We start from the raw sequence: 17,305 nt of genomic DNA, 5'->3' as shown, positions 1-17,305 counted from the left end.
CTCGGACCAGTAACTGTCTAGAAAATATTCTATATTCAAATAGAAAATTAGAAAAATGTAATGTGTTATTTCAAGCACATGATTTGGCTGCTACTGTAGCCACACCAATTTTCAAAGGTACCCAACATGACATGCAGCCCTGTCGGTAATTCTCCGAAATAGGTTTAGGATTTTGCCAGTATTCCATTGTTTGTTTGTTTCCAGTACACATACAGTACACATTAAAGGAGTCAGACATACAGTTGCCAAGCCCAAAGGTCTTCCTTCATTTAGAATAAAATGTATATTTTAAAGGGTCTACAAAATGCATACATTATCCACAAATTAAAAAACACAGGTAATGTTTTGTTTTAGAATGTGCAAATGAAGGTTGCTGGTGTCGTCCCTCTATTGAAAGGCTCTTTATGATGTTAATGACTTGTTAGCGTAATTTCCAGCCTCCGCCATCAGCCGTGAGAAGTTCACAGACCCGCTGTTAAATACGAGTCACTGCTATGGCATCGTTTCAAGAGCTCCCAAACAGGACGGCAGGACGATAACGAACAGGTGATGTGGCCTGATGATGGCTGCCTATGACCACGGATAGGCGGGAATTATTACAAAGACAATTGAAATAGTGAAAGGATAAGGAATGAATCATCTGGACAGCATATCAAATGTTAACTCTAGCACACCAGTGCATGCTATTTACTCATGCAGTGGTAATAAACTGTGCTTATTTAAAAGATAGACGGAGGAGAAATCTGGGGACAGTAAATTGTGCATGCATGTTTATTCCTCTCTATCAGTATGATACAGAGGGTTTCTAGTCTGAGACTCACCGTCACAGGCACCTGTATTTTATGGCTACAGTGTCTGGGATATCACCAGGCCTATTTTTGATGTGGTGCTGCAGTTGTCATTAATGTTTCATTAGTATCAGTAGTATTTGTGTGGAAGGTACTGGAAGTGGACTTTGTTTTCTATTTCCTTAGTAACCTTATTATCAGTTCAGCGGCTAGGGTTAAATTTGAGGTACTTGTGGCTTTTGTGATAGAGGCACCACATTTCACACACAACTTGGACAAGTCCTTAGAAGCTATAGTGTCGTTGCAGATTTGTTATATTACCCCCTGGCGGCCATTTTTAATATGGCAGCCAATCAGCTCCGTAGGGCCCTATTAGACAGGTGTCACATGACCATATCTACATAAATAATTGGTACATGAAGGCCAATGATGGTTTAAAATGGTTAAAAGGGTCTGGAGAACATCATAAAACATCCAAATATGCCATATATATGTATCCTTTAAAATGTTAGTAGAAAGTGCCCAAAAAACGACCCAAATGACTTTCGTCCTCATTTTCAGTATTTAGGCCTACTGCGCTTCTTTGTAATGTTATGTATAAATGTCTATGAATGATTTAGTTTTTGAATAGAGGAACGATCTGGCTGGTTATCCCATTGTTCTCTATGGAGTCTCGGAGCCTCACAAGGTTAAACGTTCCAACATTCCAACTTTTTTCCCCGGGAATAAAAAGCCATTCCAACAGAGGGAGTTTCATCTCCTTAGCCCCCGCGAACGAACGACTGCTAATCTTTACCCTCCGCTATAGCGTTTCCATTCCGCTTCCTCCGACTCCAGACATATTTGCTCTCCCTTGCTGGCTGTGTCCCGTTAAGATTTAAACAGCAAACATAAAATACAGAAGATAACCTGTGCCGGCTTTGGAGAGACTTGACTCCCAACATTATTTTAAAGACCAGATCTGAGAGCTCCACCGCGGCAGTCGGGTGCGATTATCTTCTGTGATCCCTCTCCGACGCAACCAAAGTCATTCATCTGCCGATCCCTCCACCCTCCTCACCCCCTCCCTCACCCTCCCACCTCCCCCTATGCATAGGCAGGGCCCTAATCAGGTCTCCGTCGTGTGTCAGGATCTGTGGATGAGCAAGGCCTAAAGATGGGAACAGCTCTGTAAACATGGCCAGGCAGCAGGGAGCTTCCGTCTCCCCCACTACGTTCTGAATAAGCAAACATGGAAAGATTTAAGGATTTTGTCAGGCCCAACTTTGTAGTATAGGCTCAGGGTTCTTTTATTTCCAGCAGTTTCCGGGGCGCTGCTGCCTGCCTATGGGATATTGTTCTTAGCTTATGAAGTGCTGTGTCTTGTTATAAGCTGTGTGCTTTTGTCAATAGTATTACAATATGGAGCTTCTTATTTTTTTTTCTCTATTTTGTTTACACAATGGTCTCGTGCATTTTCAAGAGAGATGGGCTGCCTTGGGTTTAACCCATGGAGGTCCTGTGTGTGTGTGTGTGAATTGGTTATGTTTTTATTGACATTTCTTTTGTTGTTGCCGGCCTTTGTTTTCTCCCCCACTTAACCTAGATAAACACCATCAAATCTTCTCATAGAATTCACATTGTTATACAGCCATATAAGCCGAATGTCTTTCGACCCCTCCATTGTCACAAGTCAACTTTCCCGTCGGAACTGATTAAGAACTATCATGACCAACCCAGTAAATCTGGACGTGGACGGTGTACTCCATAATAAACGGGCTAATATAATTGGCTCTATCAAATGGGATGTATACTAACAACAGTCGGCTGTGCTCACCCCTGTCAGGATTCTATTATAGAGCCTGCTCCCTCCCCTTGTTTTGATACAGCAGTAATTTAAAGACCCATCTTAATTGACTTATTTTTTCTGCATGTCTGTCGGAGCTTGTGCTGTGCATGCACAGAGTGCAATAAGGGTCTTGTTCCTTTATTGGGCCACACACAATGTACTGAGTTCAATTTTACCATTCATAATGAATGCAGTCTCGCCATTCAAATGCAGCCATAAGCACACAGCAGATAAGAATTTAATTAAATGTAGATTAAAACCAAACAGGAAAACACACTCGCTGATCATTTTTTATCACGTCCCCTGGTCATATCCCCCTCATACTTTCCACTGACTTGTTCTTCCTTGGGCTACAGCTTTTCAGCGTGCCAAAAGTGGCGAAACACCTCACACATCTCGCTGTGGCGCTGTGAGATTGTGTAAAATGCAAAACGAAGGGGCGGTCACACGATTAATCAGAAATCTCATGTCGGGGGAGAATTGGGGGGTAAGGGGGAGGGAGGAGGAGAGGCAGAGGTGGAGGGAAGGAATTAGTTGCCTCATCCCCAAATTTGCATCATTTTTTTCCAACGGACAATCCCAGCACTGTAGGCAAGGGGAATCATATCTCTCTTCACAGGAAGGAACAATCACAATATTGCCACAATATTGAAATAAATGTCACCTTCACATCCTATCAAATTGTCCATACTTGCTAAACATGATGTTAGCGAGCTAGAGAGTAGTGCTTTGCAAGCATGCCTGATCCGTAAGAGCTATTTTAGGTTCCATCCACAGCCTCTACAGACGACTAGGCTTCACACTGCATGGTCACCTCAGGCTCAAGTGTGTTTGTTTTAACTGCAGTGGGATATAGGAGAGCTGGAGAAGAGTCGGTTGAAAATGTAGAGAGACATACCATATTATAAACATTATATTATAATATCATATTATACACATTATAAGGAATTCATAAAGGTTAACAAGTTAAAAAACATTATTCCTAAGGAACTATAGTATCCTCTGTCCAATTACATACCATTAAACGAAATAGCATAAAAGATCGCATCTTAACATGGGCTTCTATATTATTGTTTTGAAGTGTTACAGTTGTTGTCCTCTGTTTTTATAATTGTGAACTGGTATTTTCTAGGTTGGAATCTAATATGGAAAAAATATTTTATTTAATGTGTTCCAAATTCAGTATATTTTTTCAAACCATATTTGCAAGGATTCATTTTTATTCCTGTCATATGTAGATAATGTATTTAAATACTGGTAATTTCAATGCTTTATTATTTCATATAGTTCTGCACTTGAATTATTCCTTTTCTACACAAAACTAAAGTAATCACACAGCGTCTGGTGCGTTTTCATGTACAGTAGGAGCATATTGTTCAAGTTTCAATAAGGTGTTGTCTCACAGATAGAGTACCTGTATTCAGCGTGAACGTGATGTACTGATTCTCATCAGGTTCAAAGACCCGGTTGTTATTATCAGAGCCAGTCGCTTTTCATTTTAGTCTTTTCAACACACACTTGAAAACTAAAACGATTCATAACACCTCACACTTTTCAGAGAGGAGAGGAAAGAAGTGGAAAATATTGAAGTGGAAAATTGTGGCTAATATAGTTTTCATTTAGCTTCAGAGCTTGAGTTATTCTCACACTTTAAAATTGAGTGTTTTGTTGAAACAGCAGCAGCAGCAGAGAGTAAGAGAGAGAGTGTGGCTGGTCTATTGGCTCAAACTGGCATTGGACAGTAGTGGCTCGGCCACCTCACTCCTGCCATCCCTGCCACTACCGCTGCTGCCTGCCCTCCCGCCTGCCTGCCCGCCTGCCTGCCCGCCTGCCCGCCTGCCCGCCGTGCTGGTGGCGTATCTCAGTTCCACTCTATTACCCTCACGCAAGCGATTGGCCTTTTCTGTGGGGAAAAGAGCAATATCCTGTCGCAGTCTGTTTGATCAAGTGCTAAACCCTTGTGATCAATAGAGGGACAGATGTCGGCTCCAGATGGCTGCGTGGCGATACCTGGGGCAGTGAGGGGCCTTGCCAGGACGACAGAATGGCAACGAGGAAGGGCCAGCGGCTGCTGCTCCCATCGCACCAGCCACCGAGACCACAATGTGACAAACGCAATTAGGCCTTTTAGCTACAGATTATTTATTTCTCCTGCAAACTGACAGAAAATGTAATTAGCGCTTAGTTTAAGCAATATGTAGAATTACAGGGGTGCAGAGGCAGAGGGCATGTTAGGGTGGGATGCAGGGAGCTATGGTGGCTGTTGTGGTGGTGGGCGTCTGGACTCAGGAGGCTGTGCTGCCGTGTTGCTGTTCTCATTCTGTCTGTGCTCACTGTCTGTCTTCCTGTCTGTCGCTGGGCTCTGTGAACAACAGCAGGCACAATCCCACTCTGTTTTTCTTTCAGAGGAGGTTGCACAGAAACCTTTGCAGCACACAGTATATGTTAGTTTGCTCATCAAGTTCATGTAGACCACAACTTTGGAAATTCCGGTTCCATTCTCACCCAGATCAGATAAAATATGTCCCAACATTCCAAAATGGTTGATAGCCTAGGCAGGTGCATCTCTCATCTCCCCCTCTCATCGCCAGAAGGCCCAAATAGACCTTTCCAAAAAGGAGAGTGGCCCATTTTAAACGGTGTTAGGGCATTTGCATTAGGGCTGGCGTCCATATACCAGGCAGGCCATGTGGTGCGTGGTGGCGCGGGGACAGAGCCATGTTGGAGTAGCTACTGAGGCGCTGCGTCCTTGTGTCTCTCTCCCAGTCCCTGGCCCTCCCTTTGGAGCTCCGCCGTTCACCTGCTCCCCTGCTCCCTCCCCGAGTAGCATGATCGGAAGGGGGACGTGGGCCACAGGGCCACAGCTGAGGTTCTGGGACAGCTTTGCTTAGTTGGCTCTGCCCCGGGTGGTGGTGGTGTTGGTGGTGGTGCTCAACACAGCAGCGGCCTGTCACAGGGACCTCCACGTCCCATTAACACATAGCCTGGTCAGGACAGAGAGCCAGACCCAGGCCCCCAGCAGGGCCCCAGTAAACACATGTCGCCTGGCCACAACCAGGACCCAGCCCGGGAAGAGGAGAGAACATAGCACAGTTAGACCTGGGAAACCTAGAGGACAAGGGTGGGTTTTTTTTTATTTTTTATTTGGTAAATGGCATTAAAACAAAATGTACAATGCGAACCCAGAGGATAGCCCTTAAAGGTTTTAATTAAAACCCTCTCCAAAAGTGGTCCTCGTTATGCACCACACTTTAAATGTGTTGGTTAGAACATTTAGCCTAAGTCCGTAAGGGTTTTAGCATTGGTTCATGGAATTTGTCATGTTTTTACCTAGAAATAAAATATAAAAGTGACACCCATGAGAATCTAAAAGTCCTTTTGAAATGTGTTAGTGTTCGTAGTGTAATGTTCAGAAAAACAATTCAACTATACATTTCTGATCATGTATTATCATAATTACAGAAAGTGTTTGTGTCATTTTGAGATTGTTATATTCACTACATTTTTAAATACATTTCACAGCAGTCTCTTATCATATTTGGCTCACACATTTGTCATTTATAATTTTGATATATATGACAATTTACTTTATATTGTTTATATCTCACTGCACCAATTCATTTCAATAAATACTATTTTTATATAAATTGTAATCAAAGAAATGTAGCATTTAACATCTTTTCAATTCCCTCATCATTTCTCAGTTCTAATAGACCTATAAAAACTTGGCATATTCGTTCACATTTAGATCTCTCTCTGTCCCTCTCTCTCTCTCTCTCTGTCCCCCTCTCTCTCTCTCTCTCTCTCTCTCTCTCTCTCTCTCTTTCTCTCTCTCTCTCTCTGTCTCTCTCTGTCTGTCTGTCTCTCTCTCTCTCTCTCTCTTTCTCTCTCTCTCTCTGTCCCTTTATTTATCTCTCTCTCTCTGCCCCCCTCTCTCTCTCTTTCTCTCTCTCTCTCTCTCTCAGTGATATTACCAGACAAACAGGCACTTGCCAATATCATTTTCACTGTGCAATGAAACAGATTCATGCGTCTCCAGAGATTTGCTAAAGAAATATCATTTAATTATAAAAGGAAACATCTCATTTCTACACTGTGCAAAATCATCCACTCAATCAGATCATTGCTGGAAACTAGGAATTTTGAAACCGATTTTCTTTGTTCCAGAACTCAGAATGACGGAATTGAATATATGTTAAATGAAATAATATGATTCTTCTGAGATGTGTTGTAGTTTAGTGTCTTTGTAGCTGGTGTGAATGTGTACCAGTGGGATTCTGTATGACACTCTCCTGGGAACCCAGGTTTAATTTATGGACTCTGACCCCTGTGCCATTTGCTCAAGGCCATCCATGAGCTTTCAGTGTTGGCTATCATCTGCAAAACACTTGATGTTAAAATGAGTATATATTTATTATTTATTCAACCATGCTTATTTAAATGAGTGGTATTGTCAATAGAAGACATTATTTTATGCCTCAAAAAAAATTGTATTTGCTGCACCAAATTGACTCCTAGGCTATTAGTATTTTCACAAACGTGATGACTGGTACAACAGATCGATAACCGTCATAATACCTTAGATATGATGAATATCCTCATCATATACATTGTCATCAGAACAACTTGTTTTCACTGTAGAAACAGAGTAAATGAAGGTCATAAGAGTGCTTCCCATTCTATACCTTCTTGAACGTATGGACGGAGTCTGTCAGTCTGACATGCTGCGGTGTTTAGGGTGTCTATGCATCAACACGATATCATACGTACTGTGGTGGGTACGGAGTTGCATTTTAGCATGAGAAGAGCGCCTTCTAGTGGTGGCCAGAATAATATCATCAGAATGGGAGGCGGAGTGAGCAGAGAATAAGAGGATTCAAATCTATGTTATAAGGTTATAGTCCGCTAACTGCAGTTTATTCCACACCACACCCTGTAACAATAGGATTGTTTGACCCATTAGTGACTTTTCATATTCACTCTGTCATGGGAAGTCTCACTCAGCTTTCTCTCAGCCTGTCTGTGCTGCTGTCTGGCTGTTGTCTTAACCTGATGGTTTGACAGTCTGCTGCCATATCACCATCCTGTCTGTTCAGAAACACTCTCAATATTTGCTGTTATTCATGAGAAGAGGAGTTTGTTTAGTTTTTCTGTAGGTATAGGCTGTTGTTAGTATGAGAATTGTCTTCTGTTAGTTCCATATATTAATAATGTAGACATTGCACTGAATATGATTTATGTTTATGGTTTAGTGAACCATACTTGTGTGATTAGTAGCCTTGTGACGGAAACCTGAAGAGTTGCGTTAGCTTCCTGAGATAATTTCTAGGCTTTAGCTCAACGGGCTAACACAGTCTAGGTTAATAGAACATTTAAACCACGAACAAGTTAACAAACATGGCAGGCAGGCAGCTACTTGATATTTGTAGGTGCCAGGAGGCTTTCCCTGGTTAGCCGTCCATTCAACAACAGTCTGGGCTGATTTGGAGACAAGACCAGAGGTCTTTAATTACAAAAGCACTGAGCCCTCCGGCTTTACCACCATCACTTCACAATTGAGAGAGAGAGAGCGAGAGAGAGCGAGAGAGAGAGAGAGCGAGAGAGAGAGCGAGAGAGAGAGAGAGAGAGAGCGAGAGAGAGAGAGAGAGAGAGAGAGAGCGAGAGAGAGAGAGAGAGAGAGAGAGAGAGGATAAGGGGCTGAAATAATCAGACCGTTTGCAAATCACCATCAAGCTCCTGGAAACAGCTCCTCAAGGAGAGAGACCACATGGTTACAGTGTCCTGTCTCAAAAGTGTGCTGCAAATCCATAGAACACAATGTGGTTACTGTATGTTTGCTAAAAGCCACCCTCAGCCCCATAATGTGCAGTGGGCCTGGCCTGTGTTGTAGACAGATGGGAGAGCTGATGTGCGTAACTATGCATTTTACAGCAAACTATTACAGAGTCGTGCTGTTTACACACAAACATTTGAATACCTGTCTGCAGGCCAGTTTAATTATGCAAACCCTTCTGTTATGTGTGTTGCTTTGTTGTCTCCTCCCAGCTCTCTCACTGCAACAAGGCTGGAGAGATGTGTTTGTGTTCTCATTAAGATACGGACAGTGGTGTGGCGCAGGCAGGAGCAAATGTATTCCATTCCTCATAACCTCGAGTATCTTATACTGTCTGTTCCTCCCCACCACGGTGGCCCATGTTCACATTTACACTAGCGTGGCAGGTAGCCTAGTGGTTAGCGCGTTGGGCCAATAATCGAAAGGTTGCTGGTTTGAATCCCCAAGCCAACTAGTTGAAAAATCTGTCAATGTTCCCTTGAGCAAGGCACTTAATACTAATTGCTCTGGATAAGTGTGTCTTCTGAATGTAAATGTATAGCCATCAATGTCATTATTCCCCTCCAATCAGGGACTGATTTCGATCTGGGATATCAGGTGGGTCCAATTCATTATCAGGTAGAACAGAAAACCAGCAGGCTCTGGACCTCGTAGGGTAAAAATGGAACACTTCTGCTGTATAGGCTACTTTACTGTACATCCATTGTCATTTAAAGCTGAAGAAATGTAAAATGACCTCTGATGTGTGACTTTGAAATCTCTGGAGTTTGTAGTTGGGGAGGAGGGGCGTACAGTACATGTGCCTTATTTCCCCATACGATTCATCCTTTGACGTTTGATTCGTGAAAGTACTTACATATACGATGCACCCCCCCTCTCATCATTTTGTTTCTTGAATTCTGTCATATGTTCATCTTCAACTACATGTTCAAATGCGGCATTCATCAAAGGGGAAGAGAAGGAATGGGCATTAGGCCAGCTGAGCCTCAGTCGCCGGCCCAATGTAGAGCTGGTGAATATTATATTGAGAGAGAGAGAGAGAGAGAGAGAGGGGCAGAGAGAGAGAGAGGGGGAATGTAGAAAGCAAAGCAGTGTTTTTAATTATCTGGACTAGGTACAGGATGCGGTTTTTTGATTGTTTTAATGAAGCAGCTGGCCTATTGTCTCTCTTTAATTCCTCTATTGTTTTTAGAATAAGTCATAGTTCTTTATTCTTTTATCAGGTGCTCTGCAGGAGGATTCAGCACAATAGCGTTCATTCCAACTGCATTGGCCGCTGCACAAAGCCAGGCAGGCAGCTCATTGCAGAGAGCTAGCTTGCTAACAGGCAAAACAGTGCAAATCACACAAGCTGCTACTTTTTAGCCTTTTCCCCAGTTTTACTTGTGGGCTGTGCACTTTCAAAATTGGCAAAAAGCGGCCAGTATGATACAGATAAACTTTCATGAACTAATCACAAAATGATTTGCCTTTGCTGCCCCTCTCTCTGTACAGTAAGAGGTGTTTCCCAATCCTTGTCCTAGGAACCCAAAGGGGTGCACATTTGTGTGTGTCAGTGCTGGCCTAGAACAAATCATTTGGTTCTCCATCAAGACCAAGCTTGGGAAGCAAGAACTGTGGTGTACAGTGATGCCCTGAGAGCAACATCTCAGTGGATCTCCAGTGGATCTCCAGGGGATCTCCTGAGCCTCCATCTATGTGTATTTCCCAAATGCCACCCTATTCCCCATTTAGAGCACTACTTGTGTCCACGGCCCATAGCTCTGGTCAAAATAGTGTGCTAATTTGGGAATAGGGTGTCATTTGGGACTAAGCCTACACCTGAGTTTGGTGGTGGAGGTCTCCTCTGAGGCAGGAATGATTCTGTGTTTTAGAACACCACCCCAGCATTCTCACAGATGACAGATGGGTGTCTGTAGTGTGGCTGGCTGAAGGAGTCACATTGTTGTGCATATTTCATAGGTGAATTGCATTGTAGGTTAGTACTAACAGTCATTAGCAATTAGCAGTGGAAGGCTTGCAGTAATTCAGAGCATCTTTAACTGAAATTGTTTTCAAAGACAGTGAAAATGTAAGTCTGTCGTGAGTTCAGTATCAGGGTGGTTTTCTCCATTCTCTTTGTTAACCGAGAACCTGAGAAGTGGAATCTCTACCAATTTAAACTTTTGATGGTGAGTAGTGACGATCTGCCCCCCACCTGCCCCCATTGTGGCTGCTCGCTGGCAGTTAGTATCTACCTTGATGGTAACTCTGTCTGACGGTAGTGGAGTTTTGTTACTTTAATTAGGAGATAAAAATTCAAAGGGCCTCTCCAGGCTGTGTGTGGTGAGAGAGAATCAAAACCAGCGCTCAAGTGGAGGGACCTGAAGTGTGTCTCTCATCACGGGAGATTGGACAGCAGATAGGCACTGTTCTTTAAAGGAGCTAGTGCTGCCTGCTGCCTGCCACTCACACGGACACACACACACACACACACACACACACACACACACACACACACACACACACACACACACACACACACACACAGCTTTCCTTGCACACAGAAATGGGACTTTAAAAGATGGCATATTTTACTACGTCTTGCTTCACTCCTCTGACTCATTTCTATAATAGTGTTTAATTTCAGTGCTGTTTGACATAAATGTAATGAAAAGGTTGGGAAATGTGTTAATGGGAATAGCGAGGTTATGACCAGCGTCAGGTGGGAGGTGGAATGCCGTGGAAGGTGTACCAGAGAGGAATGATACATCCTCAGATTGGTGTAGAAGTTAGGCTCCATAACAATCATTCCATCATGTCATTTCATAGTAACTACAGCAGTTACTCTTCAGGTTTCCTCCCTGGGTTGGGGGAGCCTCACTTGAAAACCTCAACCCTGTCTACACTGACCTTTAAAACGAGTGATTTATACGTTTGTGTAAACATTTGTAATCAGTGTCTCTCTAAAGGAGGATGGAACTATGAGTGGGGTGCAGTTAGTATTCTGTTCTACCCTTCAAACCTCTCCCCTCTCTTCTGCAACGCCCCTTATTTCCACAACAGCTGGACTCAAATTACAGGTCCTCTCTCATCCTGACGCTGCTCTGTCGGAGTGTTTGCACATCTTTGAAAGCTAACAGAGTGCCCTAATTAATTGTCCAGCTTTTCTCTGAAACAATGTCCTAATTCTGCCATTTAGCGTGAGCGTATCATCGTTTGTTGTTATCGCCCCAGCCAGATTTTTGTAAATAGTCATATTAAAAACTTTAATCTCTTCAAAGGAAAATGAAGTGCAGCTGAAAAGCCTGTCATGTGCAGGAGATAAATATTATCTAAGCTAAAAACCTTCCTCTACCCCTTCCTCCCCTTCCGCTCTCTCATCCTAACTTAATGAATATGTTCAGAAGATTTCACTGGAATGTTTAATCCCTAAACACAAACATCTAATAGTGTGTAGAGGATCTGTTTGAGGTTATGCTATATTACTGAAGTATACAGTATAGCTCCAATGCATAGACCTACTACAATTTACCCCACTGAGTATGACATTTCTTACTGCTACTTTAACCAAAGTATGACATTGTGATTTCACACTTTAGTCATTATATAGTCATTATTATTAGGTCCTTATAATATTTCCCTCTGGATGGAATTCCATACCCTCTGAACTCCAGAGTTTGGAGTCACCTATAGGGTGAAACATCAATAATAATAATATAATACTGTCCCCAGTGGGAATTGAACCCATCAACTAAGCTACACAGGCTAACACTACCATGCTCTACCAACAGAGTCACACAGGATAAAAACAACATTTTTCAGCATGTTCCCCTTCTGTCTGTTCCAGGTGGCCAGCTGTGGTGTACCACCACTAAGAACATCATGGGGGGCGAGGAGCTAGTGGCGTTCGCCGTGGACTTTGACTCCCGTCTACAGGCCATCAACCACATGTCTCTGAGCGAGGGGATGTACCCGGCTAGACTGCTGGACACCATCCAGCTCCTGCCTCAGCAGGCCGCCATGGCCTCCATTCTGCCCACCGCCATCGTCAACAGTGAGTTACAATACACTCCATGGCCAGTCTGTACTGTAGTCTCACCTAGGGCTGTGTTTGAAATGGACTCTATTCCCTATGTAGTCCACTACTTTAGGCCAAAACTTTAAGTAATGCGCTATAGGAAAGAGGGTGCAGACTCTGGACAAAGGTATTGCACTATATAGGGAATAGGGTGCCGTTTTGGACATAGCCCTAAATGTCTGTCTGTCCATCCGTCTATGGGCTGTAGATTAACCCAGATGAGTCTGTGTTAAGAGCGGTTGAGATAAGAGCTGTCGACCTTCTGTTTGGGTTCACATAAACACAGGCGAGCCTCCCACTAACCTGTTAATTGCAAAATACAAGCTTCATGCAAATAGTGCATTTGTTTACTTAATAAGGGCTATCTGGGTTCAGCTCGACAGGGAGGCTGCTCTGCTGCAGGCAGATGGTCCAGTGTTTCAGTTGCCCTTGAGAAAGGGCATCAACCTAGTGGTATCGACACAGTCCTATCACAGGCTTGGGTATTACAGGGTTTTTGCCTGGCTTTGGGTATCAAATCAGAGCTATAAAGAGAAAGAAACGTGTGCATGTTGTTGTGTGCGCACGAAACGTACACGGACGTTCTACCCTGACGTTGTACCCTGACGCTCTACCCTGTGTTTTACCCTCTCTCTCTCCAGAGGACATCTTCCCATGTAAGGCGTGTGGGATCTGGTACCGCAGTGAGAGGAACCTGCAGGCCCACCTGATGTACTACTGCAGTGGCAGGCAGAGGGAGCCAGAGAGCCAAGGGGAGGAGAACGACAACGGACTCCACCAGACACCCAGCATTTGCCCCTTCCCACAGTGCAACAAGAGCTTCACCAGCGCCAGGGCCCTGGAAATGCACCTGAGCACGCACAGCGGTGAGTAGAGATGTCCTGCTAGTACTATTAGTATAGTAGTTGAGCTTCTACTGTAGTAATACTTGTAAAGTACTGTAAAGTAGATGAAATGTAGATTTATTTCAGCTTTCATTTAGTTGTAAGTATCTCACCATTGAGTGATGTTGACATGAGATGTGCTTATCATTAAAGGTGATGCTATGTATTATTTCATCACGTTGAGTAGTACAGAACAGTATACCTTTAATATTTCTCAGTCATTTTAGTATTCGGTTTTGTAATGAAAAGTATTGCTTGACATTAAGACACTGTCAGTTTCACATTAGTCAAGTAAAATAATTGGAAAAGTGAACTACTGCTCTTAGCGCCATAAATATACACATCCCCCTGTCAGCTTAAGCAGTTGACAGTTTAGCTTTCAGCCCAACCAAAAATCAGGAAGGTTGGCAGTAAGCTTGGCATAATGCATCAGGTTTTGATCGTAGCCGTAGTTAACGTTAAGGCAGAGTGGGAAGGCGACGAAGAATCTCAACAGTGTCCTTTTATCTCCCTAACAGGTGTCAAAATGGAAGAGACGCTCCCCCCTGGCACCAGCTTGAAATGCACAATCTGTAACTACACGGCGGATTCTCTTATTACGTTCCAACATCACATCCTCTCTCACCTGTCACAGGCCGCCTTCAGATGCAATCACTGCCATATCAGCTTTCAGAACCACAGGGAACTCTTGCAGCATCAGGACTTACACAGCCACCATGGCCACGGTGGTGGCAGCAAACTTCACAGGGAGAGCGACAGCGAGCACTCCCCCAGGGGGGCGGAGGAAGCCCTGCAGCAGGCGGCGGCCCGCGTCGAGCTGGCCAACCGGAAGGAAGCCCTCCAGAGTCCCAAAGGATCCCTCAGCAAGGACGCCACCATCGACAGCGAGCTGGAGAAGGCTGAGAAAAAGCCCATGCTGTCAGGGTTGAAGGGGGACGGTGGCCATCCGGGCAGTAAGGCAAGCTTCTCATACACCCGAATCAAGTCTGAGCCCTCCAGCCCCCGCTTGGCCTCCTCTCCTGTTCAGCATAACATGGGTCCCACCTACCCCATGGGGCCCTTCCTGTCCCAGTTCGCTTTCTCCCAGGACATTTCTGTCGTCCCGCAGGCTTCTGAGATTCTGGCTAAAATGTCAGAGCTGGTGCACCGGAGGCTACGCCACGGAGGGAACACGGTCTACCCTCCGGTGATCTACAGCCCCCTCATCCCCAAAGGGGCCACGTGTTTCGAATGCAATATCACCTTCAACAACCTGGAAAACTACCTGGTCCACAAAAAGCACTACTGTAACAGTCGTTGGCAGCACATGACCAAGTCGCCTGACTTCTCCAGCATCTCAGACAAGGCCGTGAGCCCCAACAGCGGCCACAGCTCAGTCAGTATGCTCACCGGATGCCACCCGTCTGAGGTCACCGACAGCCACCTGATGCAGTCGGCCTGTTTGTCAGTCAACTCTCAGAGTGTTCTGGACATGATCAATGCAGGAGGGGCAGTGAAAGGCCCAGGCCCAGAGAAGGAGCTCCCGGGGCAGGTGAAGAAGGTCTCCACCACCCCGACCGGCGTAGAGGAGAGGCCGAACGGGAAGCAGCAGGCAGTGGAGGGGAAGAGCCCTACCAACACGCCTCTGGTGGAGACTGACGTCAACGACCCCAACCAGACTTCCTGTGCGGCCTGCAATATCACCTTTAGCCGCCACGAGACCTACATGGTCCACAAGCAGTACTATTGTGCTACGCGTCACGACCCCCCCATGAAACGCATGTCCGCCAACAAGGTTCCCTCCATGCAGAGGACCATGAGGACCCGCAAGCGTAGGAAGATGTACGAGATGTGTCTCCCAGACCAGGACCCGAGAGGACCCTCCATTGGGCAGCCAGGGTTCCTGGGGGTCCCTCCTATGGCGAACCCCTGTACCTCCCAGGAGGCGGTGGAGAGCCTGGCCGACCGCTTTCACCCTCGCTGTGACATCTTCCCAGGGATGGTCCCCAAACACCTGGAGGCTTCCCTCACCGTCACCAAGTCTATCATGGCCCCCAACAGTAATACCACTATGGACCAGCAGGAGCTGGACGCACCCATCGATCTCAGCAAAAAGTGCTCGCCAATCCCCAATGACAAGACATCGCCAAACTCTCCCAAAAGACTGTTAGACTATCACGAATGTACAGTGTGCAAGATCAGTTTTAACAAAGTGGAGAACTACCTTGCGCATAAACAGAACTTTTGCCCTGTGACAACAGCCACAGCCTCCCAGCAGCACGGTGGTGAGACCATGTTCCCAGACGTGGTGAAGAATGAAGGCAGTAATCCTGATGACGCCTACGATAAGAGCCCATGTGAGAAGAACGGCAACGATAAAATGATTGTACAGAATGGGGGTGGAATGTTCCCCCCTCACATGGGCCCAGTGCCGGGTCTCAAGCCCTTCAGCGAGGCTCAGCTCATCCCGACTAAAGACGAGAACATGTTTCTGCCCCACTGCCTTTATCCCGGCGCAATAAAGAAGATGAAAGGTGCCGAGCAAATATCGCCCTACTTCGGGATAAAGCCGACCGATTACGTGGCCGGCGGGCTGGTCATGCAGGGCGAGAGAGAGGTGAGCAGCGAGCAGGAGCAGAGCACTAATGGAGGGGGACCAGAGACGGGGAGAGAGCAGCCTGCTGCCAACGGCTGCCCACTCCCCAGCAAAGAGCCACTGCCCCTGCTGCCCAAAAACAGGGGCATGGTGATAGTCAACGGTGGTCACAAGCCAGAGGAGCGCTCGGGATCGGGACCCGTCCCACCCAACCAAGATAACCAATCCCACAATCCCCAGCAGCAAGACGGCCACCCCTCACCCACGTGGGGCGCGGAGAACCCGTCCGACTCCAACGAGAACGTGTCACCCGCATCCAAGTCTCCGACCGAGGAGACAGTGCCCACGGTGACAAAGGGTGTGAATGGGTCGTCCCAGGCTCCGGGCAGCGGGAAGTACTGCCGCCTCTGTGACATCCAATTCAACAACCTATCAAACTTTATTACCCATAAGAAGTTTTACTGTTCGTCACATGCTGCGGAGCATGTGAAATGAACTAGTTCCTGTTTAGTTTTCCTGTCCCTTCCCACTCCCCTTTTTTCTGTTTGGGTACACTGTCGTGTCTGGAATAATGCATCACTCACGCAGTTCTAAACGCTGCTTGTGGACAATCAAGAGAGGCTTCTTCTTTCATCATTTTAACACCTCATTGCAAATCATTGGAAAAAAAAGAAAAAATGAATCCAGAGTAATATTGGTGCCACTTTCACATTTATTTATTTTACAATCAGTATTAATAGTAGTGATCTTAATTTAAAATTCAAATGAAATTTATATCAGAGTTGTTTGTAATGTTATTGTATAGTCATTCTTGTGTAGCACACATATTGTTTACACTGTAATGTAGGCTCAATGAAACGATAGAATACAAATGAGATGCATTTTAGACACAAAATAGCTACTGAAGCACTTGTCTATTCTTATTTGCTGTAACAGTTTTTGTATATGCCTAAATGTCATTTGCAGCTTTGCTATTCATGACTCGGATTCTTGGCCTTAACCCTTTGGTGGGATAGCCAGGTACAATCCAGCTGCATCTTCTGTTTTGGCATACACTTGGCTTAGCATACGTATGTGGCTGTGTCCCTGTCTCTTTTCTTCAACTCAGACGTGGATGTTTTCAGGAGGATGGCAACATTCTTGTACAGTACTCATATTTCTGTTTGCTGAACTACACTTTGGTCTCCCTTTTTAGAATTTGCTGTCGATGCAATACTTTGTAAATGAGGGAACATTACTGAAAGCAGTATTATGAGGGGGACTGCATATATTTGAGGGAAAAAAAATTGTACAAGAATTACATTTATTGCTGTTGATGATGGACAAGCTGGGTTGGG

General features: G+C 45.1%; 1 protein-coding gene across 1 annotated transcript in view; it reads left to right on the top strand.

Moving 5' to 3' along the window:
• Window positions 1–16,646, top strand: part of LOC139424150 (zinc finger protein ZFPM2-like) — a 143,327-nt gene extending 126,681 nt beyond the window's left edge. Inside the window, exons 6-8 of the mRNA XM_071175843.1 lie at window positions 12,279–12,485; window positions 13,151–13,375; window positions 13,912–16,646. Coding sequence (XP_071031944.1) covers window positions 12,279–12,485; window positions 13,151–13,375; window positions 13,912–16,463 — 2,984 coding nt within the window. The 3' untranslated portion in view covers window positions 16,464–16,646. The remainder of the gene's footprint in view (window positions 1–12,278; window positions 12,486–13,150; window positions 13,376–13,911) is intronic.
• The last annotated feature ends 659 nt before the right edge of the window (window positions 16,647–17,305 follow it).

This window comes from Oncorhynchus clarkii, chromosome 2 (assembly GCF_045791955.1).
Source record: "Oncorhynchus clarkii lewisi isolate Uvic-CL-2024 chromosome 2, UVic_Ocla_1.0, whole genome shotgun sequence".
NCBI lineage: Eukaryota > Metazoa > Chordata > Actinopteri > Salmoniformes > Salmonidae > Oncorhynchus > Oncorhynchus clarkii.
The sequence above is the reverse complement of the archived record's forward strand: the minus strand, read 5'-3'. Positions and strand labels throughout refer to the sequence as shown.